Source organism: Ischnura elegans, chromosome 2 (assembly GCF_921293095.1).
Source record: "Ischnura elegans chromosome 2, ioIscEleg1.1, whole genome shotgun sequence".
Taxonomy (NCBI): domain Eukaryota; kingdom Metazoa; phylum Arthropoda; class Insecta; order Odonata; family Coenagrionidae; genus Ischnura; species Ischnura elegans.
The window spans coordinates 57,649,478-57,675,467 of NC_060247.1; the positions used below are offsets into that span (position 1 = coordinate 57,649,478).

The window sequence follows — 25,990 nt, forward strand, 5'->3', positions numbered from 1 at the left end:
AAATTTCTCTCAATATACCTAAGTCCTCTTTCATTATTTTCAATGATTTGGGAAAGAAATACCAAAGATTTTCTACTCAGCCCAAGTAGTTTTAGTGCAAAATTTTCAGGCTATTCTATCCCTTAAAGATTTTAAGATAACAAGGTAATATCTGCTCCGGAAAACCATTCTCGTTTCCCTTGTCTCTTGAAGGAGGGTCCTTTTTCACCTACGCTCTTGCCCCAAGACATCGGAACAGGTTTTGTGTTTGCGAATGACTCTCGTGAATTTCACTCGGGACATTAATGACTCGTCCCAGTTTTGGTTGTGTTTGGATATCGTAGAGCTAGTCCGTTTGCATGATCCTTCAATTCCGCCAGCGCGCGATGGAGAGAAACTGGCGTTGCATCATCTGCTTGGAAAAGGAGCGTGCGAACCAGTTAACTTAGGAAATTATTTTTTTAAATAACAAGAGGAGGTAGGCAGTTCCATACGTATATTTTCACGGTATGACGGCGTCTTGTTTAGTCTTCGCAGAAGAAAATTGAAGACTACTTTCCATTCTATGAGATAAAGACTTAAATAAATTCATGCTGTGGTTTATCAAGACGCTGTACTGATTAAAGTAAATTTAGTCCATAATTAAAGTTAACACTATTATAGTGAAATAAACTTTACCGCGAACGAGATTCATTATGATGAGATAGATATCAAGTAATATAACCATTATTTACCCCGTTTAATGTTATATCCAGTGCTTTTCCATAACTTTTATTTATAAAATATAACATTTTTTAGGCCTTTCAGAGTTAAATTCATATAGAGAAAGTGAAAATGGAGATGAAAAATTACAACACTGACCAAAATAAACATTTTGCCCCAGAGATGTGATTGGGTGATATTTGGCTTATTTTTCTTGCTTATTCTGAATCTAAGCTTAGATTCTTTCTGTCATGTTTAGTTTCCTAAGGACAGTTTATTGTATGTTTTCGCCATAGAGAAAGTAGTAATTTATTTCATTTATATATCGTGATAGCATGAGTAGATGAAAATAAAACTTTCCTGTCAACACATTTTTGTCATACGACGTCATGCCATCCTATTCTGTCAAAACATGTTTAAACTTGTACCATCCTATCGTTTTGTTCAAAGCAATTTTGTGCGGTGGCATTACTTTCAAAGCTGATAGGTGGAATATTACTCTCTTTTTGAGACAGTTTTAAAAGCTTTATTTTGACCGTACATTGGTTGACCACGATAAAGGATAGGCGCCCCATGTGGTGTATAGCACTTGTGTTAGGCTTCTCACTGGTTGGCCGGAGGGAAAATGCCATATGAATTTTTCCGTCCCGAGGATTTGGAAGGAACTTATAAGGATCATTTTATAAGGAACATCTATAATTTTTTTTATAAGGATCATTTTTCAGACTGTTATATTTGTTTGACAAAATTTAATGAATTAAATCCAAGTCAAAAGAAACAGTATAACAACTAGTTGGACTCGGTGGCGGCGGGATAAAGTCCTCGCCTGCTTCAAGGCACTTGATTGTCACCATAAGGTCATTGAGACCGCTGTTATTGCGGATAGTGAGGCAGACAAACGTGAAAAGAATGGAGTCGACACATATAAGGGTTAAAAATAACAAAATAATCTATTCAAGAGGTCGCGGGTTCGAGTCCCGCCTGGGTAAGTTTCACTTATCCAGGGCATGGTTGTTCGTGTACGTTTCATCATTGAATTTATTTAATACCCCGATTTAAAATGGCCAATGAGAGCTGTATTCGGAGGTTTGAGAATCAAATAAAATAAAGCAAACAACCTGGAGTAAGTGACACGACCGGTCCCTCGCTCCAAAGATTTACTATGCTGGAACCATTGGAAAATGTTAATCTTAGCGAAGATTCAAAATTCAATCAAGAATGTAGGATTTAAAGCTCAAATGACTCAAACTTCGGACTGAGTACATCTAATGGGCCTCATTTCATAACGCAAGAGGATTTAAATGATCTAGTGCACGATTTAAATTTGTCCGAAAAGCAAAGTGAAATCATTTATGTACCGTTTACCGATATTTACATGTTTTTTTTAAATGTAAAATACTGAAGCAGCAAAACGGGTGTTGTAGATAGCAAACCATTTTATTTTAGGTGTTAAAACTATTTATAACTTATTCTATATCATATTAATCCGAAATTTTCTAGCTTCGTACATCTTTTCGTAGACTTATGTCTTTTGCTTTTATTAGAGATATTAACATTTAGTTTCATGCTAAATTTTTATGCAAAATAATCTCATCGTTTTCAATAGAAATTGGTCGACTTAATTCTGCATGTTACCATGTAATAATGGAAAGCATAGAAACATTTTTTGAATTCTTCTCTAATGCCCCAAAAAACAATCTGGGAACCGGTTTCATGTAACTGCGGCCGTATAATAAAATAATTATAATTGCCTTTATTTGCATACACAAACTTGGTCCTTCTAAGCCATATGGCTTGTCAGAAGGTTCAAGTTATTCAATACAACATGTGGCACATTGAGAGCATAGCATTTATATTGCAAGTTTCAACTTCAACTTTAGGGGCTTTTAAACAAAACTATGATAATTTAATATATTTTGTACATTTCAGATTAAAATAAATAAATTACAAGTTTACAATATCACTTATTAACCAATCTTTCACTTTTCTTTTAATTTCGGCCAAAGATTTGAGATTGCATAAAGCCTTTGGCATGCAATTAAAGGTATGAGGTACAACATACTTCATCAACCTTTTACCGTACATGTTATTATAAACAAATATATATTATGAATTATATATTTCTGATGAAGCTCTAGAAATGATCCTCAGAGTAGCCGACAGCCTTCGACAGCTGCTGTTGTATCGGATTTAATTATCAAAGCAATAAAGAACCTGCAAAACACCGCTTGAATTGATTATTTTGTTATTTTTAACCCTTATATATGTCGACTCCATTCTTTTCACGTTTGTCTGCCTCACTATCCGCAATAACAGCGGTCTCAATGACCTTATGGTGACAATCAAGCGCCTTGAAGTTGCACTTATGTGAAAGAAATACCACTGTGCCGATTCGAGAACAGCAACAGAAGTAATACATAATGAACTAGATGCGGGACGATATAGCGGTACAATCATTGTTACGCAACTAGGTTTTACGATATCCACATCTATGTATCTACCTGGAAGTATAAGTTGAAAATTTTGATGCGTTAGTCTGCTACACACATGACTTCACAAATAGGAGTACATCAGATGAAAAAAAAATCGTATAAGGACAGGTGGAAGGGAAGAAGGTCAAGGGACGGCCCCGAATGAGTTACATAGAACAGGTTATAAAGGATGTAAAAGAAAATAAATACGTAGCTATGAGAAGGCTAGCGGATATGAGAGAGGAATGGAGAGTTTCGTCAAACCAATATAAGGATTTTTGACTAATGACGATGATGAAGGTAATTTTGACACTAATAACATGGTAGAAAATCCAGGCCCAACGATCAATCAATAGAGAGAGAGTGATGGGTCCTATTAGCGACTCATTTTATTGAAGCAACTCGGTGGTTCGTTATGATTTGGCATACGCAGGCGCGGCTGAGCCTTGCTGGGCACCGTTACTTTTGCGATGTGACGCTTGCATTTCATTTCACGGAATCCGATGCCTACTTCCTCCCGGGTGGCAAACTACTTTCCAAACGGTATTTCTTGGGTAAAATCGGGAAAATTTTGGAAATCGGCTGCTCTGACATCCCTTTCTTTCAAACAATACGGTTACATAATGCAAACAAGAGATTAGTATGCATTGAAGTTTCTCTCAATCAAAAACTTTGCTTCTCCTATTTGTAAACACATTTCGGGTGATTTATAGCACAACATCCGTTATTGATTGCTTGACGATGCATATTATTGGTAAAGAACCAAAAGTTCAATTGCTCTGTGTGCTAAGCAAGTAAAAATTAATAAAACTATACGATGGCATTAGAGAATAAATTTACTCTATCTATCATATCTTGAAGAGATGAAAGCGAAATTAATTTTCTTTCAACTAATTTTACTCTAACAAGTATAAATATTTTTCTACATAAAAATAAAATTTATTTTTTTTCCACATCAGAAATTTTTCTCCTTGAATTAAGTACAGTTTTCCGTAACTGGTTATTTTCTTCGTAGGAACATATTTAAAATGATGTTGTTTTCATTTATAATTTATTGCAATCTTACGCAATATTTAGCGTAATGTTTAGAGTTATGGTATACGTACGAATGAAAGAGGCTTATAATTCTATTATTAAAACATTGGCACAAAGAAAAGTAAACACTAGTATTTCCGATATCGTATACTGAGAAGGTAAATACCCGCAGGCCATTTTATCCTCGCGTTGCCTTTCCGGAATTTTCACCGGTGAATTTCTGAGCCTGACATAAATGTGTAAACTTTAAACTTGTCCTGGACATGTGTAGTATTTCCTCAAACATTCCACTTTCACTTCTGTACTTTCTATCCTGGTCCTCAAAATCACTGCTTATTCAACCTTTACTTTCAGTCAAAAATCATCCCCCCATCAAATCCCTTCATTCGTTTTAAGCTATCCTCATCTCCTCATGGTCATCGTATTTATTGAATAAGAATGTGATGTTTCTTGTAATTTGCATTTCATGCACTGGTTTTTCAAACTTTCTAAGTTGTGAGGCTTTTATATTGAAAAGTTATTTTTATAGAAAAAATCAATGTTGCGAACGATTGCTGACAAAAAACTAACCGAAGCAGCTTCTTTAATTGCGATTTCAACTAATAACTTTAGTTGCGAGTCAAAATTAAGGCCTATATATACACTGCATGCTGCAGTACTTATCGCACATTTGAATGAGATTTTGCGAAATACGAGTGCAGTAAAATATACCCTAAGCCAACATTAACTTTTCATCAATGTATCGTCTGTTTAACTCATCATATGATACATGGAGTCTCATGATTAGTGGCGTATCCAGGGGGTTCCTTGGGGTCCGGGCCTCCCCCGCACCCCCAAAACATAAAAACACAATTATTTTCCTTCACAAAAGAACACAAAATATTGAAAAATCATGAATTTACAAAATATTTCTTTAAAAATTAAGTTTTTTCGATTATCGAAAGTGTTTAAATAAGTGAGAACCCATTAATTAGTACCCTATTTTTCAAATAGTTTTCCCCGGTATTGGGCCTCCACCCCCCGAACGAAATTCCTGGCTACGCCATTGCTCATGCTAATTTCAAGACTGCCACGCTGGAGGCAATGAAATTCGGATTTACTTCCTCAGTAAAATAATTATCTGAACAAAGTTTTGAAACACAATCCCGTTTCTTTCCAGGCCAAATGGAAGGCCGAATCATTTTTGTCCATCCAATATGGCATAGTGGTCTACGCTGTAAAAGCCTAAAAACGTAACTGTCCGGGCTGGTGATTTTTTTTCGCGAGATATTTACTTAATTTTAAATCAGTTCTGACTATAGATGAGAATGACCACAAGTATAAAAATGAAAGGTGGAAAATATTAATCGGTTACTTTGAGTCAATCCTTCCCAAATAGGAGCAAAAAAGATGTAAGTAGCATAATATACCAATGGAAAATATATTTTTGGATATTGCCTATCACTATCATCAGGAAACAATTTTAAAATGGGTTTGACAGACCACTCCACTCAATCTCCGAATCTGAAAATCTTTTGAGAATTGCGGATGTACTGTTTTTTATGTCTTTTATCACGTATTCCATATAAATCATTATATTTCTTACTCTAAGTCTTGCCTTTTCAGTTCTTCCCTCCCTTTTGCCCTCCTGCTTTTTCCTTAATAAAATCATTATAACTCGTAATTTGACAGATTGTTTTCCCGTCGTCTTTGCATGACCAAAGAAAACTTTTTACAGCCCTTCTTAGGACTTCCATTATACTTATATGCAAGAACTATTTTTTCTTCACCCCCCTACTTCTGTTTAAAAGCATAATCATGATGGACCTCGATCGAATAAAATATTTTGAAAATCTTTCCTATTAAGGCGAGTTTTAAAATAAAAGATTCATCAGTTCCTCAATCGCTTTTCTATTGAAACTGTCAAAAAATGATGCTCATCAATGGAGCACTCTTGCATTTTTTTCCTTTATCTATCATTATGTATCATGATGTCATCATTTTTTATGTTGGTTTAGTCACTAGAATCCTTCTTGAGAGCTTCCCTTCGGCCGGTTGCCGTTTCTTACGCAATTGTGTACCCTTTTAAGAATGATCCTCTGTCAACACCGATGACTTCGTCTTCGAGCCGTGCCGCCGAGCGAAATTCGATGCTCCCGAGACGTGCGGTAGCCAACGTAACCCGAATAGGTGGAAAATCTAACAAAATACCTGCGGGGTATCCGGGAAAAATAATGTCACCGAAAGCGAGCACACCAAATTTCCAACCACCTGCTCTCTCTTTCTCCTGCAATCGTCTAGTGTTCTCTTTTGCATCGCTTCCGGTGACTTCTGTCGTCACGTCTTCGTCCACGTCACACTTATCCCTTTCACGTGCTCACTTCTCAGTGCCGAAATACTCATTCTCTTGTTGCACTTGCTCTCGGCTCGACCGAATCTCGAGATGGTGGAAGAGAGCCGAACGACGCACGATCCGACTTGTCCCTCGGAGTCTTCACCGGCCGTGCCGGACTCTGGCGAGGATGAACCAGTGGTAGAATCGGCCTCCTACGGTGTTGACCCGTACTCCATCGTGTCCAAGATATCGTCTGTCGAGATGAAAAAAGTTTCCACCCAGTTGGAACGGGAGATGACCAAGGACAGGGAATATTCCAGTGCCGTGGTCAAGTTCTTCGAGGGAAAGAGCGTACTGGTGACCGGCGGGACTGGATTCCTGGGGAAAGTTCTGGTTGAGAAGATACTTCGTTCGTGTCCCAGCGTGAGGGAAGTGTTCCTCCTATTGAGAGCCGGCCGGAAAGGGGAGACTCCGGAACAGAGGCTTAGGAAAATGCTGTCGGAATCAGTGAGTTGTAGTTGAATTATGTGTAGCAGAAACCGCGACGTCCAGTGGAACGCGAATTTTCAAGTGCCTATAATGTGTTGCAGTTCCTTTCATTGATTTGTTGAATGTTTCATTTATCTGCTAAATCTGTATGGGTATCGTAGTTCTCCTTTATATATTCAGATTTGTGACTTGCCCGGCTTTGCCAGAAACCGTGAAGTTCAGTGGATAACATGCACATGTCCGCAAAGTGTTGTAGCTAGTCTCATTAATTGTCGAATATTTTATTTGTCTGCTAAATTCGTATGAGTACTGTAGCTCTCCTTGATATATTCAGAGTTGTACATTGTACCTGGCCCAACTTTGACAGTTCGGTGGTTGGTACAAAGCATTAGATACGTTGGGTTAAAGAAGAGATTTTTATTTTCGCAATCCCATGAAAAATCACATGGGAATATAGAAAATGAAGGCGTTCAAGGCTTTCATTGCTTATGATCTGAATAACTCGTTTCAAAATTAAAAGATCTCGACTGCAGTAGGTATGGGAGGTACAAGCCCTACGGTTAATTTCCCGATTGGGTTGCAGTCTGCCCTAATATTTTATCAATCAAATGCTCCAATTCCCTAAAGCCGGGACAATACTATATAAGAATCCTTCTAAAAGCCTAGCATGACCTCTGACCTATTCATACCAACTCCTGAGCTGAGGCACTGACTCAAGATAGAGAATGATAAAATTGCTGCTGAAAACTTATGTCTTGAGAATCATATGATAAACCTTATTTACTATTTCTGGTTTTTCATTTTGAAATCCTAGCAATAATGTCACCCTGTTGATCAAGCGCTACATATTTTGTAGTTTTCTCTCACTGCGTAAGTGTCGAAACCGTTGGAAGTGCATAGGAGGGTGATTTCGTGTCAAAGTCTCTTTTCCATTATGAACTCAACGCTATTATATTCTTCGAGGACATATATTTGTACTTCAGAAATGCTTTCATCCCCTTCCATGCCTTATGGTAATACGAGTCTTCTTCTGAATATACTATCTCGTAACCTCAACCGTAAGAAAATTTACGTTCACTGATACTGGTTCAGTATTAAGTAAGCTAAACATATCCTTTAGAGTGTAAATACAAGTGGCTATGAGTTACAGCGTTTCAAATTTTTCCCCACTCGATTTTTAAGTATCCCAATTACACAAAGAGTAATTGTTCTAGCGTGCTCTTATAATTGATGACTTTTCCAATGAGTCCATTTTTCAATTTAGGTTTATAATACACTAAAATTGCTCGAAAAGGAAGCTAATATCAAATACCTGAGCCGGTGACGCGCATAGCTGTAAAAGTGTATGTTTCAAATCCATCACTTTTGCCATCACATTCCATCACAATGAAAATCACATTATTTATCAAGACAAGTGAACCTTACTCTATTGAGAATCGAACCACAGATCTTTGACTAGCCCACTTAATTACATGGAAAGTCGAATGACGCGGTTCCCTTCCATGGTTTATGAAAATTGTCCAACTGGTAACAAATTGTACTTCCCTGCCTCTCTCGCGGAAATAATCCATAATCTCATTTGGCATGGCATATATAAAATAATCACTATTTATATTAATTTCTAATTAAATACCTTCCTTCCAGGTGATAAGTTTGCTGATATTTACTTATACTTCTCTGATTGTCTTATTTATTCTGAATGAATTGACCATCTCCATGATTGATTTTTATATCCACTGTGGTGAGTTTCCACGAATTCAAGACTGAAATGAGATCGAATATTGACGTGCTCACTTTGTGAAAATTCATTGTGACATGATACAAACAGCTGTTGTAATTTTCCGCTCTCATTAATTCGCTCTATCGGTTTCAACGTTAACACGTAATTATCAAGAGCTGACTTCAAGTTGGTTCTCATATTGCAACCATTCTTCACTTTTCGCCGCAGCCGTTTTCGTATGAGAGGGATAGGCACGCCCGTGTCCTGAGCAAAGTGAGAGCCATCGCTGGTGACGTCTCCGCCCCGGACCTCGGACTCTCGCCCGCCGACCGACAGCTCCTCATCTCCAGGGTCTCCATTGTCTTCCACTCCGCCGCCAACGTCACTTTCAAAGCCACTCTAGCGGAGGCGGTTGAAACTAACCTCCAGGGAACGAGAAGAATCATTCAGCTCTGCAAAGAGCTCCCAGACATTCAGGTTAGTGGTATATTTAATCGGTAATATTATAATTATTTGAAATATTCCACCGTTTAAGGTATGTTTGTATGAATATAGTATGAGGTTTCCGGCGAGATGGAGTGGAAACGTGACATAATGAAAATGAAAGAGCAGGAGCAATTTCCACAATTTTACATTTATTAATACGACCGGTTTCGCTTTTCAGCATCATCAGGTACAAAAATATCAAATGCGCTGTGCTTAAATAGGAAGGTAGGAGGGGGTGGTGGGCGGTAAGGCGGGGGAAGGGGATGGAGGGAGGGTGTACAGTCACGGGGCTTGGGAAAACTGAGGATGGGGTTAGAGAGGAGTATGACAAATACACTAATTGTCCTTAATGTCTTCCTCTAAGGGGAAGGTGGGAAGGCCCCTGGTACCCTCTCCGCTGGGTTCCAACGCTCCAGTCGCTCGGTCCGGTCAGCTACCCCTGGATGCCTCATGGTGTCGGCCGTCGAGGAGGATGAGGGGGGGGGGGGGCGGGCAACCGCGTCCTGGGGGAAGGGGGGGGGGGGAATGGCTAATGGAAGTCAATGGATAGGAGGGGTGAGCTGGTGTAGTACAGAAGTTCGTTGAGGAGGGGCTTACTACTCTTTTTCCTTATGTTAATTTCTATTTGTTCCAGGGCATCAAGTTTCCTTCCTTTGTCGGCTACGTGGAGAATCACAGGATCAAATTCACAATCATGGCCCGAACTTAACAGGTGTTTTGCTACCATGGATGTCTCATCACCGTTTTCTTTGCACTTTTGTGTTCTTTCATTCTCGTGGTGAAATCACGTCCTGTTTGCCCTATATAGCTCGCTCCACAATCACAAATTACCTCGTATACACCACTCAGATTAGTTTTCTCAATAGTGTCCTTGTTTTTACAAAGTGATTTTTTGAGCGAGTTTGGTGTGTAGAAGGAGACTTTATATTTGTCCTTTGGAATGAGATTCACTATTTTATAGGATAACTTTTGAAAAAACGGAAGTTTATGGACATGGACATATGTTTGTATGGACATTTTGTGAATCACTTTGACTTATTCCCCTGCTCAAATAAAATTCCGTTTTCAGTTCGCCAAATGGCCTACTCCTTTTCATTATATCCATACACCCTTTTCTTTTCCACCTTCTTCTATGTTTACCTATCATTCTTTCCTAAGTCTCGGTGTTCAGTATCTGGAGACTCGGAGGGTGCTTGGATGGCACTGAGAACGTCATATTAGAACCTCACTACATTTCCGGTTCCGGCAGAAATGATAATTTAAGAGATATATTTTGCCCAACCAAAATTTATGGGAATTAGTTTTCCCCCGAACAACAAGGGGCTTGAATAAATCCAAAGTGGAACTTATTAAGCACGTGTCCTATTTTTTTATTTATCATTTTTATACCCCACTACAATCCTATTGAGACGGCTTTGAGGATATTATGTAGATGTAGATAGATATAACTATTTTGTTTTCTTTTATGAAGGAAAATAACTGTGTTTGTATATTTCTGGAGGAGGTCCGGACCCCCTGGACCCCCCCTCGCCGAGCCTCTGCTCTCCGTTCATTATACCCTATCCATTCTTCTCATTACCTACGTCTCGACACTCTTCAAGTATTACTATTGTACTCTTTTGTCAGCTTCTTCGTTTTCCACTTAATACATCCATGTGCTTAGTAATGATTGGAGAAGCATATGTTTTGCTCATAAACTGTGGGTGATGCGATATTTTGTGGATCATCTTCAAAATCAGGTGGAAGACTGTTTGCTTTTCCAAAACACGTTTTTTCACTGATCGTGATATTATCTTTATTACGTGAAAATTTTTTTTACACGTGATTTAAGCGTGAAAGTATATATTCGGCTGTTATGTTCCTCCTAATTGCGTTAAAACTTATTTTTAACAGGAAAGAATTACGAGTAACGTATCAGTCGTGTACCACATAAAAAGTCCAAGCTAGTTACAATTATTAAGTATTCAAATTATATTTTAATTTATTCCATGTCTTCAGAGTTTTGTATATGTCTCCACGGCATTCTGCAACTGCAAAGTGAAAGGAAATATTGAGGAGAAAGTGCTGGATGCCCCGTGTGAACCAGAATGGTTGATAGACAAAGTTTCATCCATGAGCCCAGAGGAACTAGAAAACAGCAGCAGAAGGTATTGAGTAAATCATTTAACTGCAAATATATACATAACGATTTGATATACTTTTACATCAATATCTATGGTAGTATTAACTTAAATACAACAAAGTGCAGCTTGTATTATAGCCAACATATTTATTCATTGAATAATAGGTCTGGTTTCGTCATGGAAAAAGATTTCTTCCAAAATATTTTAATCAGTCGTTCCCTTTTAATGAAGTTTTTATGCTATTTTAAGTCAACATTATTTCCTTCACTAGAGTGAGCTGAGTATTTCCTTCTCTTTTATCCAACCAAAAGGAAATTGAATTCTAAGGAAAGGAGCATTCGCTCCTTTTATTCGAATCTAAAGGTTTAATGAATCGTGAATGTCATTCAGCCCTCTTTGACCACGATCTCAAAAATATTGACGGCAAATATTTAATAATATTTTAAAGGGAAATTTAATAAAGAAATGAAAGATATAATTGTGGTAATTTAAGTGGTTTTTTTATTTCAGCTTAATGTATGGCCACCCGAACACGTATACTCTCACAAAATTGTTGGCAGAACAAGCAATATCGAAGGAAAGAGGCTCATTTCCAACAGCAATTGTGAGGCCGTCAATAGGTAAGTAACAGCAGCTTATAAGCAGCCCGTTGTATATCAGACATTTTTTCACGCCTATAAAGTCTATCTTCCAAAATTTTGTCGTTCGGCTAATGCTAACATAATGATATATAAATAGTACACTCATTGGTATTCTTAGAATTTCCTGAGTTCAATTTTAAAGTGACTATACTGGGCTTACTGGGAAGTGAAAATGGCACATTTTCATTTTAGAGGTCACTGTATTTGATATTGCTCTCTAACTTCTCAGAATATTAACCGTTTCGTAGATTAAAATTCTGAGGTCGGCCTTAAGGAAGAAAGAGAAATCTTGGTCGTAAAGAATTTGTCGGAATATACTTTACGTTGTTTTTGGGACATGATTCGTTAAGGAAAATCTTAAACCTATGAGGCGGGCATCAGACTACGCAAAACATTTTGGAATTCCCGGATCAAGTGGCTACAACTGGGTATTTAGATGGTTCTTTCAGAATGGAAACTGAAATGTATGAGGATGTAACCGGCAGTTAAGAGGAAATACGTTAGGTCCGTCACAGTATTTTCTTAACTTTCTATTATCACCTACTGGTTTACTCAATCCGTTTATTTTTATTTTTATTTTATTTTATTCTCAAACCACCGGATACAGCTTTTATTGGCCATTTTACACCGGGGTGTTCAACAAATGTAACAAGTAAACGTACACAAACGACCATGCCCTGGACTGGGGAAACCTACCCAGGCGGGACTCGAACCCGCGACCTCTTGTTTGGCAGGCGAGAACGTTACCCCGCCGCCACCGAGGCCGGCAATTTAAGATGAGAGGATAGGATTTCTTAAGCTGCGTTTACATTGAGTTACATATTGAAGGAAAAAGTTACGAATCCGTGTAACACGTTTCATGTAACAACAAAAATTCGTGTTATACAGCAAGTACAGTAAAACAAAAACAACAACAAAAAACTTGTTTTATAACACAATGTAAAGGTGCGTTCATACTGAGTAACATTTTATGCTAACAAGTTACATACAACATGTTTTATGAAAAGTTACATATCCGTGTAACTTGTTTTTGATATAATTTACTTGAATATTTTGAGGTAGTCTCTTGATATCATAGTATTTTTTTTATTAATGCGGAATAAAAATTTCTAAAACGGGAATGGTAACCGTCCAGAAACAAAATGCCAAATATTTCATCTAGGAAACAGCTTTGCATTTTTCATAAGAAATCTTCCCACAGCTTGGTCTATAGCATTTACATAACGGGCATATCTGGTTTCACTTGTATGTACACATGTAAGTTGTGACGTGAAAAAAAGTTATAAGAGGATCATGCCAACATGAAGCTGCCCTTAAATAACTCATAAACAAGATTCCTGAGACGTATACAGGAATAACGAGAGAAGTTGACTGCATCAAGGTGTAAAAAGTTATCGTATATAGCTGGAAATTTAAAGCCTTCCATCAAAATGTCACCCGAAAGCTCACATATTGCTAATGACTTATTCCAAACGTAAATAGATACTCTAAGCCATTAATAAATAAACTCAACTAATTGACAGTAACATGGGGTGGACACAGATTAGGCAAGTTGCCAAAAACGATACTTGCAGATTTTTGAATGGTGCCTGATCTTGTAATGACAGCTAATGTATGAAGAAAATAGAATTCATTGAGAGGGCATGGGACAGTATGGAGAAAATGTAAAGAAAATTTATGCCGTTAGTAACAATCGAATAAAACAAATTCAGGTATTTGCAACGGGAAATATTTTTCGCTACTTTGAAAAGGTGCATCGAAAAATATTTGAGCCATTAATTTCTCATTATAATGTTTATGAAAATCAACCAAAAGTTGCGACACCTTGATAGTATCTCGAATATACCACGGGAGTAGTTGCATGAAAGTAAACCCCTGATCCAACCATAGAATATGTGACATTTTAATGAGGATGGCTGCAATCCTAGCCGAGATATAAGGCTGTTGCAACATGAGGAGGTCAAAGTGCTAAACATCCTTAAAATGGTGGGGCAATACGGTATAGAGTGCTACCCCTTATATTGAACCTACTTCGGATTTCTTTTACGGCCGCGAGCTTGATGAGATAGTGTGACCAGTCGAAAATATATTGAAATTAGTCACAACCGTTGATTTTCTCTCATTTCCCGTTTCAGTGATGGGTGCACTCCAGGAGCCGATGCCGGGTTGGGTGGACAACGTGAACGGTGCCTCTGCGTTCCTCGGTGGAGCCCTTTACGGCGTCTTTCGCAGCATCCTCGCCTCGGATGACGCAGTTGCAGATCTCGTACCCAGCGACCTCGTCGTCAACCAAATTATCACGGCCGCTTGGAGCGTTAATCAATCGTAAGTTGAAGGTCGACGTGAAGACGAGGCGTCCCTAGCTTTTAATAGAGCCTGTCCGACCTACAGGTTTCAGAATCCGTTTTAGAAGTTCCCTGCGACCCCAACCGGTTGGAAAACTAGATAATTGGTGGTGTGAGTTCGATGAATAACACTTTTTTCTACACTGAACATCTATGAATTAATATCTTCCATAAATGTTCCATTTTCTCCCTGTCCCAGACTTCCTAACTGACCTCCGTCGTTTTTCAAATATATATCTTGGCCGATTTTTTTCATTGGTTCCGCTCTTGATTAAATATACTGGCTATTGGCCGTAATTCTCAATGACACAAGAAAATTAGATAAAATTTTACTTATAATACTTGTGAGGCCAATACATACGTAGAAAGTTGTGATTGTGATTTTTAATTTTTATGACTCCTTAAGCTTCGTAATATGATTTATTTAGCTTTCGCCGTTTGTTCTTATGTTTTTGAATATTTTGCGATATGATTTAATTTTTATAGAAAATATGGGTTCCCTAAAACTTTCACTCACAAAGCATCGCCTTAAGAGCAAGTTGACGTAGGCGGACTCTTTTGTCCCTGCATTTAAAAGCATCTGGCCTGTATAAATTCTAGTTTCCAATAACACCTTTTTTTCTTTGTGATAAGTTTAATTATAAAAAAAAAACTTTTGTAACTGTAGCAAAAATGCGGTGCGGTGCGGTTAATGCGGTAATCTTAAATTGGTATACGGAAGACCTTCAATTTTTATATTAGCTCCCGGATGTTCCTTATCCTTGTGTCCATCTTTATTCCCCTCGAAGGTTTTGTCTCTTGGGCGTCCTCGGGAGACTTTTCCTAAAAATTTTCCCTCCATTAAATTTATCACGTAAATATTGTGTCTTCTTTAATTTCCTAACTACCTGGTCCTTTGGTTTTAACATAGTAGCACCTTTTTCTTACTATAGCCATCCATTTAATTTACAACGCCCGCTGCCTTCGCTTGTTTTTTAAGGGAACATTTCAGATATCAAGAACGAAAAACGTGGTACACCTGTAACATTATAAAATTAATACGTGCTGGTCATAAGGTGTCAATCTTGTCTCTTAGCGAATTACATGCGCTTCACGTTTTTGGCTTTTGATATGAGTAAACACGGTTTTGGCCTCAAGTAAATTAAAAGTATGCTACAAGAGGACTGCATAGAGTTAGCCCAATTTCATCCCATAGAGGGGTGATTTCTGCTGCCACCTCGGTCGCATAAATAGTCGGTTTTCAAAAATGGCCGCGGGGTGGCGATTAGTGCAATGCGATTCACTTTTTTCCTATACTTTTCAGTATATTCTTTTTAATTGCGAGGAAACTCGGATCAAATTGTCCATCAACAACTTTTATAAACCCATTTAAATACGCGGTGGATGTCAACAGATTTAGAGACCAACTTGAGGATTCTCTTTTGTAATATTCGTGGTCTGCTACCTCACTTTCGTAATAGGCATAAGCTGTATGTACAGGGGATGAGTCGATTACAAATTTCAATTCTCGATTCCAATGATTCTCGGGCACGGATTCGGAATCAAGAATGGATAGTATGAACCCTATTCCGATTCCAATATAGGAGATCAATATTTTGAAAATAGACTATAAGCTTTTGGTATTAAGGCCGCCACACACCTGAGCCATATGCAGTTGTACATTATTGAGTTAACAATTTATGTCTGAAACAGTTAAAGTTTTTATTATTTTATTGAAGCTGAGCATATTTACTATAATACTTTTTCGCTATTTTTAATAAATAAAACTTTGACTTCACAAATCATCGCCTGAAGAGCGAGTTGACGCAGGAGGACTCTAATGACCCTGCATTAAAGGCACCTGGTTTGAGGAAATCAATCGATTCGGATTTTACTTTGTGAAAATCCATGTTGAAATGAAAATACACAACCCTGGTAACTTTTAACTAAAAAAAACTTTCACTTTTGCATCTGGTCTGTATAAATTGTAGTCTGCACAAACTATTATTTTTCTTTGGGATGTAAATTTCACCAAATTTTATGCATTATATTTTTAAAGGTTTTGAGCCAATTTTTAAAGGGCCTTTGTTATTTTATTCCATTCAATTGTTAAATTTTAACAACAGAAATGCAACGGGCAAATCAGTATCCCACCTGTTATTATGAATAAGAATCGATGGAATCGGTATCGAGAATCGGGTATCGATTTTAAACAATCGGAACTGGAATCGAAAATGAAATAAGTGGAAAATACTAATCCCTAGTACATAATGTTGAACTTTGATAAATTCAATACAGTATAACATAAATGTAATTTATATATCACGTGCTTATGTTTCACTTGGTGGAACCACATACCAAATGTAAGTATGTGATTAAGTAATTTTCAACAAAAACTTCTCCGAAATAAATTCCAAAAAAATATATTTAAAAAAATTAGTTTTTTGTGGAACATTACTGAGTGATATATTTAGCACATTTCAATGTGTTTAATTCCGATTTAACACAAAAAGAAATGTTTTCCCCTTCAGGTGGGATAGGACCCAGTCGAATGAAGAGGATGGATGCAAGGGTCCGTTGGAGGTGTTCCACTGCACTTCGGGTCAAGTGAACCCGGTGACGTGGGGGGAGTTCACCTCTTTAGGGCTGGAGCTGGCGAGGCAGAACCCTTGCCACGGCGTGGTGTGGTATCCGGCCGGCAAGTGCAGGCGATCGCCCCTCAGGAACGCGCTGGCCACCGCACTTCTGCACACCATCCCCTCAAGGGCGCTCGAAGTCCTATCCAAGATGAAGGGGAGCACCGAGGGGTAAGGAAAGAATTCTTCTGACGTATTAAGCGCTAAAAAATCTCTTTACTAAGTAAAGTGATGATATTTTGTTTTTAAGGTTTCCGCAGCGATTAGATGCACTACTACAATCTATTTTCGGGTGTACGGCTGCGTGCTTAATATTTAAACTCGACGTGTCTCCTGACGACGTTTTCAGCAGGATGAACGAAACGTTGAGTTTATATATTAAGTACGCAGACGTACACCCGAAAATGCATTGTAATAGTGCGTACAGTGATGATAGTTATCATTTAATATTCATCTGTCAGTGTCCACTCCGAATGGCTATAAAGATTATTTTTATAAACTGAATTTACTTACTACTCGAAGCCTAATCGATTACGAAAGGTAGCTCAGAGAGTAGAGAGAATGTCTACCCTCTTCAGACGTGATGGTGTATTTCCCGTAGAAAACTTGTCCTTGCCTTATTTTTCTACAGAAATAGAACTGAAAATTATTTAGATACGTTTTTATGAATGCGCATGAAGAGACGCGTCATTTCTTCGCTGAACTTTTCTCATGAAAGCGAATCTATGCGTTGGCGAACCTACGCATAGGAGTCTACCAATCACTATCTGCAGCAGAGAGACGACAAATAAACAAATTAAACGCGACGGCCGTGAATACTTCCACAGTAGCGGTGTTACAATCCTGTAACCCAAATAAGTACAATTCTTCCATTTTCTGTGGGAGCCCATTTCTCTCATCCACACGTCAATTTGCAGAAGGTACAGGGTTTGATATTTGTCACGCAGAGATATTTAAATAAATAAAAGATCGTAGCACTTTCCCACAATTTTTTTTACTGCGTACAACGCGTTTCGGCTCCCTGAGCCATCACCTGGTACAAGACACTACAAAACATTTGAAAATCACCTTTATACCTTTGAACTCCCTTTCTCAAGGGTATAAAGGTGATTTTCAAATGTTTTGCAGTGTCTTGTACCAGATGGTGGCTCAGTGAGCCGAAACGCGTTGTACGCATTAAAACAATTTGTGGAAAGTGCTTCGATATTTTATTTATTTATATATGTCTAGCTTCCGCCAATTAAAGCCTAGATCTGTTAAACTTAGTCACGCAGAGACTTTCATCTGGCCAACACACCTTTCGTTGCAAAACTCAATTATGTTACTACTCAAGCTTCAACATTCGTAACCTTTGACAATCATCAGAAATTAAAGTTCTCCTTACCTTCCATTCCAACATATAGGGGAACCCGGGGCGGAACGGGGTAAGCGATTTTTTAAAGTACGATGAAAAGTGCTGCGCAAGCGGCAATAACTATATCTAGTCCAGATTGGTGTTGCTTATAAGTTAGCCAACACCACTCTGGACTAGATCTAGTTATTGACTTTTTTTTGCAGTTGAAAATCGCTTACCCCGTTCCGCTCCGGGTTCCCCTACTTCTATCTCCCTCTAGGCTTTATCCCTGAGTTTTCTGTTTCGGTATTTGTAGTCTCTAAAATCGTATACGTAAGTATATTTCTCCCTAATTTCTGATGTGATTAATTCATCAACAAAGACAAGACTTAAGCAAGCAGCTATGTTGTTTCACGCGTTTCGTGCGTCGAAAGTTGAGAAGATTTCAATCAAGGAGGTTGTAAATATACTGGAAGGGGCACCACTGGTTGCGAACGTTGAGCGCAGTGTGGCAGGAATGGGGGTGTTTGGGTAGGAAAGCCACGCCACTTTGACCAGAACATTGATGATACCAAAATAGTCAATGCTAACCATTTGGTGAAATATTCGGTCATGATCGTTGTTACGTTAAAATAAACTATCGCAAACGAATACGGTAAACCTTTTTCCTATCATCATGGGAAGGCTTCGTGAAAATATGCCTCCAATATCTTTTCCCGAGGAAAAATCACTGTCAATCACCATGGTTCCACTGTGCAACTAGCTTAACCGAAAATAACATTTTACAAGTGTAAAATTTCCATTCCCCTGCACTTCTACTGGTTATTCATAAGATTACAGCCGATGATAATCTTGCGATAGCGGACTGGTCGCAATAATAGCACGAAATTATGTTGACGACGATATATTATCACCACGATATGACTATGTGGACAGTTTAATATACACTAGTATTACAAACGATCGGAAAACTCCGACGACCGTCAAGATGTAATTGTTAAATTTTCATTTTATAAATCAGAGGGGATATAAGGAATAGAATACTTGATTATATACGTACACTGTTTGAGACTAAGCCCGAAAATGGTCAAACCAAGATGGCGGAATTCTGACAACGCTTAAAACTCGAATACAGCGCCGCCAGTGTATTTACAACCACCTTGATTTCAACCTTGGGCGACTCGTCTCCCGCGAACTCACGCGAAGGATTCCAGGCCTCTGATTGGCTGAAGATCCCGTTTTCGCGTCTCTTCGCCTGAAACGCGTCTATAAAAACGTACAGATAGTCCGCAAATGGCTTAGTATGTTCAAGCGCAGAATGTATAAAATACGATACGAGCAGCGCTCAGCACTGGGAGACACTCTTACATTAGGAATCGATTTAAAAAAAAACAGATTTGTCATATATGACACAATGGAACTGAAGAGACTAAATTGAGTTGAGCTAGATCATAAAATTTCGGTGTTTTGTGCCAAGCATAATTGAGATTATCATTGAGAGTCATCCCTTATTTGTTTCATCCGGGCGGCTGGAAAGAGTTTTAAATTCTACGATGAATTTACTGGGTCCATTAAGTTCTCTCGATGATGAAAAACAAGAAGCGTTGATGTATCGTCCGGACTGCGTTAAACTTAGATCATAAACGTTTTAGTTGCTGTATATGGTGATCATTACGTCTGGTGAACCCTCATGTGATGTATCTGGCTGTTCGGAAAAAGTTCTTATCAATCATTGACTTAATCGGGTATCGAAATCGAACCTCGAAGTCGGCCTCGGTGGGGGCGGGGATAAGGCCTCGGATACCGAAGGTAGCGGGTTCGAGTGCTGCCTGGATAGGTTTCCCCTTCCAGGGCATGAGCGTGTGTGATCGTCTGTTGTTTATTGTGTAAACTCCCAATGTAAATACCACATTGTGCTGTTTTCGGGGGAAACTGAGGTATATAAATGAAATAAGTATATCAAATTAAAATGGGTATCTCAGAAACAAGAATCTTGATCCGGTTTCACAAAGCTGACACTTACCGCTAAAACATAATGAATGACTGAGTGATAAAACGGAGATATTTGGTCAGCTGTTGTTGCCTATAAATTAGTTTTATAAATCAGGTTTATAATTATCTAACAAATTTTATGCATAATATTTTCGTTACTCGAATGTTAAATCACATTTAATTCAATGGCTTAAACATAAATGCCATATCGTACAGCGTTTGTGTGGCATGGAATTTGGAGGACGCGAACGACAGCTAAGGTCATTTGCGCCTTGAGGGATGGATAGGAAAAGAAGGGAAGGATGGGTTAGGAAGGAAGGGTGGAGAGAAACCCGGCGTCGGCATTAGCCTGATATAAACGAAATGCGCCAAGTGCTGAATTTGAAATGCCCCCCACGATGCTAACAGATAGGGATCGGGAATTCGCTGAAAAATCTCTGTCACCGTCGGGATTTGAACCCGGGTCCAATGGGTGGGAGGCCAGTACTATAGCCATCACAACAATCCGAGCCCCCTGCAACGTTCGTATCAATCAACTTACATTTATGAACAATTTCTATAATCAGCTCTAGAAAATAAAACATTTCAGATTCCCTGCAAAACTATAATTTCTCTTAATATGTGTAAAATAATTCAAAATTCTTTTGTGATTCCTCGAAAAGTATCAAGTTATATTTCCACAGCAGCTGTTTTCTGATGGAAGCTTAATTCAATCGGAAATCGAATATAATCCGTCAACCCCAAACTCATTATCCCTGTGCACAAGTAGCGGCGAAGTTGTTTCATAATGCTTTAAAATCGTCGATTTGTAAGAACTATGCACGTAAACATGTGTAATACTGAGTTAATTCGTTCTCAGAGTAAAATTTATAAGGCTCAGTGATGAAAAATGGCAGAAAATTTGGTGAAATTCGTGATAAAAACCTCGCCCACGCTCAAATTTTAAAAACGCACGTGAATAATATCTTAATTTCAATGAAAATGTGAAAAGTTTTTGGTTCTCTCGTACCTCTACTTAGTGTTTAACCACGACTCATTGAATGGCATAATCAATACGTTTTACCGATATGTCACATAATTTTGGACTTGAATAAATTAATAGTCAGCTACCTTACATTTTGTGATAAGGTAAAGCTGCGGGGTGATAGCCAGGAATTTATTTCGGGGGGGGGAGTCCAAAACCAGGGTGGAAAATGTTTTTGAAAACAGGGCACTTAGTTGAGGATTTTAAACTAATTTTAACACATTTCATAATCGAAAAACTTCATTTACCAAAGAAACCTTTTGTAAATTAATGATATTCAATATTTTGCTTTCTTTTATGAAGGAAAATAACTGTGTTTGTATATTTCGGGAGGGGGTCCGGACCACCCTGGACCCCCCCCCCCCCCCTCGCTACGCCTCTGCTCTCCGCTCATTATAACTTCTCCATTCTCCTCGATACCTCCGTCTCGACACACTTCAAGTATTATAATTGTACTCTTTTGTCAGCTTCTTCGTTTCCGCATCGTAAGACGCAAAGCTGCATACATCCATGTGTTAAGTGATGATTGGAGAAGTATATGTTTTGCTCATAAACTGTGGGAGATTTTTTATATTTAGGGGGACGGGAAGTTCGGACCTCCCCCGGACCTCCCCCCTCGCCCCACCACTGTTAAGCTGCATTTACAATTGAACTTTTAATTGTATACCGTATAACATGATTGTGTTTTATCCCAATTAAATATTTGATACAAAGGTAAATATGGCGCAGGCTTAATATTTGTCCGAAAGACCGAAGTCGACCCTAATGCCGCAGTCACTTCACATACAGTCACGCCACTACTGTATGGTTAGACTAAAATTGTTTGTATAAAATCGTTTCTGAATTGATTTGGTGGAAGCTAGATATATCCATGATGAAAGAACACTAATGGTAATTTCCGCACTTTTTAATCCCAAAACTCAACAACCAACCATGGTTTCAACTCACCTTGAAATTGACACAATGTGTTGAAACCATGGTCGGTTGTTGAGCTTTGGATTTAAAAAGTGTGGAAATTGCCATTTGTGTTCTTTAAACATGGATAAAATTATTTTGTTGTAAATATATGGATGCACGTAATATTGTTATGTTCGTTTTACCCTATTTATTCCAAGATATTGAAATTTTATTCCCCCCATCCCAATCGAACTTATCCAGTTCTAGGCTTGTCCGTCTCCAGCGAGCATACTACAAGGGAATGCAGCACACTCATTTCGTGACGACCCGGCAGTGGCTGTTCCAAGGATCGAACTCGGCCTCGCTAAATCGCCGACTCAACGAAGTGGATCGCCTGCTGTTTCCGTCCGATCCGGCCGCCATTTGCTGGCCGTCGTACCTGGAGAAGTGCGTTTTGGGAGTGCGTCACTTCTACCTCAAGCAAAGCCCAGAGACGCTCCCGAAAGCGAGGAGGGCCATGAAGAAACTCAAGAGGAACTATCTCGTGGCGCAGTTCCTAATGTTCGCTTTCTCGTTATACTTTGGAATTTGGCTCACCGGTAGTTTCGGCTTTGCCTCCATAACGATCGCGGTGATGTTGACGATTGCTTTGCGTGCTCTTTGAAATGGACTGCTACTGACCGGTTTGTACAGACATCTGATCCGTTCTTTCGAAGCGTAAACTTTCTTCGAATCCGAGGTTCCCTTGAATATTTGGCTGGAAAGAATGGTGTTTATTTACGACTCAAAGACCAAGAAGTTTTACCGCGGGGACACTAGTTTTGGCCTTGAATAAATTAAAAATCAGTTACCTTACTTTGAAAGTAAGTAAGAGCTGTATATACTATTGAATTTTAAATTGAATACTGTATGAGACCTTAGGATGCATGATATCCTCTTTTCCTCCCTATCCTTGATTCATTCCCTCAGTAGCATATCGTCATACCTTCCGTTCCTGCAGGGATTCAACTAGATAATAGCTTTGATTTCAAAGCTTCGACCTTACCTACGTGACATGTTCAGCTGCCTACTATTGAATTTCAAATTGAATACTGTACGGAACCTTTTGGATGCATGATATCCTCGCATCCCAATTCTCTTTCGGTAGGTATACTATTGTCATATCTTTGATCTTGGAGGAATTCACCAAAAAACGAAAACTCTGCTTTCAAATATTCGGTGCTCATCAAGCTTAAAACGCATGAGAGCTGCATCAAAATTGTCTCATAAAATTCCTCATTATACATAAACGAAAATATAATAACGTATATCGAAATAGATTTCACGCGTAAAATATTCCCGTGAACAGAAGATAATATGTTTGATCATTAGTAAACGTGAACCGAAGTATTCGTTTTCATTTTACAAGTATTTACGCTCCATGGAATTGTACCGCTCTCAGTTCCGTTCTTTCAAACGCGAAATGGACTATCCATGTGTATAAAATGGTCTCCCTGTTACACACTCTAAAAGACCATGCAGTATTCCAAGCACGTGCGACCAGTGGAGCGATATTGAAGAGTGGAACGCAAAGAGTTATAAAGTGACTTTACGGTGCGTCTGGCAGTGGAGTGAACGAAGTTATCTCTATTCACTGCGTGCGATGGGAGTGTTCACCTCCGGAGCCCATCAGTCACGCCAACATCGAGATGCCTTTGCGCACCGAAGCTCTGACCCAGTAGCATAATTTATGCGACTTAAAACCTCAGCATGCAAAATTGCACGCTCAAAGTATGTTTATGATATCCCATTGATGATACTCTAACCTCCTATACCCTCCTCAGTCCTGGGACAAGTGCCCTTATTTTTGGTCTGAAGTTCATGTTTTCTGGTTAATTAGATGTTAAAAAAACAGCATTAGCGATTAACGTGCTCCTGTATCATGCTGTTGTCTGTCAGGAAGCACTAAACAAGTTGCAATAACAACATTTCAATTATCCATGCGGTAAACATTTTACGCGTCGATGTATTTTATGCAATACGCCAGGATCGAGAAGGATATTGAATAGGGAATAATTGCTACGACGCAGTCAACCTTCAACTTATGTTAACCAATGCACCTATGGTCTACAAATACGTTCAACTTGTTTCTATTTCCTGCCGTTAATCTAAAGAAGTGTGATGAAGTAGGGGTAATTAATTACATATGTAATACCTAAGTAAAAGCTTTAATTTTATGAATAAATACAATGAACCAATTGGTCAATATAAAAAAAATAAATATGAACGAAGATTCTTTGCATGCAGAGTGTATCGGTGTTATGAAAATGTCCAAATAATAAATATTTAATATGCTTCGAACATAAATGCTGATTTGCATTATTGGGAATACGCTAGCAATTTTATTTTGTAAGACTTGAAGCCTTGTTGATAAAAGGTTGCTTTTAATATATATTAATTAACTCTGAAAATAAAATAAAACACATAATACCTTGTATTCCTCCACTTTTTATTAAAAATATGGATTGTAACTTCCAAATAAGGTCTTAAACGGTAAAATTAAAACGTTTGGGTTTCAATCCGTTCCGATTTTAACGTACGAGTACATGGCTCAGTAGTTTCGTATATTATGACCTTCATCACCAGCAATAGAAATGGGCATTTCCATGAAAATGTCAACTTTTTCTCACAAATTAAAATTTAGGCTGGAAATATTTTATCTTTATAAATCAACAGCTAATTGATTGAATTTCAAGAAATCAATGTTTGAAATATTATTCACAGCCTTGCAAAAAGTTTTCAAATTATACTTCGATTCACAGAGTTTTGAATATGTTTGAAATCATTACACGTAGGAGGTTGACTTGACAGTAATTCCGTCATATGTTAATTATGGGCTTATTTAGAAGGTATTTCGATAATTAATTTTGTTTCTGTAGATGAAAATCACCTTCATAAATGTTTTTTTATCATGCACAGTTAAAAGTTTTACAATGTTTTTGTATTTTACAATTCAACCGAAATATCCTATTGCGTAATTTTCTGTAAAGGTAATTCCGTCAAAAATGTAATTGCCCAAATATCAGCACATCGGGAATAGTATTAAAGAGGCTTCAGCGGAGGCACAAGGCCATGCAAAAGGGAAAATAAACACTACCGGAGGAACGAGGATATTGGTCTAAAATTCAAATAAAGAAAGAAATATATTTGAAATACCTGCAATAGAAAGATGATGAGAGTACAGCGCTATAAATAGGGAGTATAAGGGTGAGGTAACACGTAAGATAAATGAATCATGGCCCAGACAATGCTAATATGTCGAATATGTCAATACAAAGGAATAAGTAGAATCTCAGAAGCCTGGAAAATAATAAGAGGTTTGAGAGAAAATTCCAATTATAGGGTAAATATAACATGCATAACATCTAAAGAATGGATTAAAGATTTTGAAAAAAAATTGGAAGGAAAATTACCTCAATATTTGGAATAAATAGAGCTTTAAAATACAAAGTAAGAGAACTATGGAGTTGGAAATATTACAAGTAGAAAATACTATACGAATAACATAACACAGAAAATCACATATGTCAGGGAATTCAAATCTAGAACTCATCAAATATGGCTCACATAAGTTAAAAGACACGCTAAGGCAGTTGTTTGAAAGGTGCTTAGATGGGAAGCCTACCCCTCTGCAGTTGAAAAAGCTCCTATTATTACACCAATAATTAAAAAAGATTCCAGGAAATATCCAATAAACTGTAGAGAAATAGCTGTAATACCCACGATCAGCAGGATCTACTGAAGAGTAATAGATTATCTGATTGGAAAATAAATGCATGAAAAAA

General features: G+C 38.1%; 1 protein-coding gene across 1 annotated transcript; it reads left to right on the forward strand.

Moving 5' to 3' along the window:
- Positions 1-6,609: 6,609 nt before the first annotated feature.
- LOC124174236 (putative fatty acyl-CoA reductase CG5065) lies at positions 6,610-24,642 on the forward strand. The gene is made up of 7 exons (XM_046553329.1): positions 6,610-7,008; positions 8,939-9,187; positions 11,195-11,343; positions 11,830-11,939; positions 14,096-14,285; positions 16,816-17,091; positions 22,428-24,642. The coding sequence occupies exons 1-7, from the start codon at positions 6,610-6,612 to the stop codon at positions 22,828-22,830; spliced, it is 1,776 nt and encodes a 591-aa protein (XP_046409285.1). The 3' UTR covers positions 22,831-24,642.
- The last annotated feature ends 1,348 nt before the right edge of the window (positions 24,643-25,990 follow it).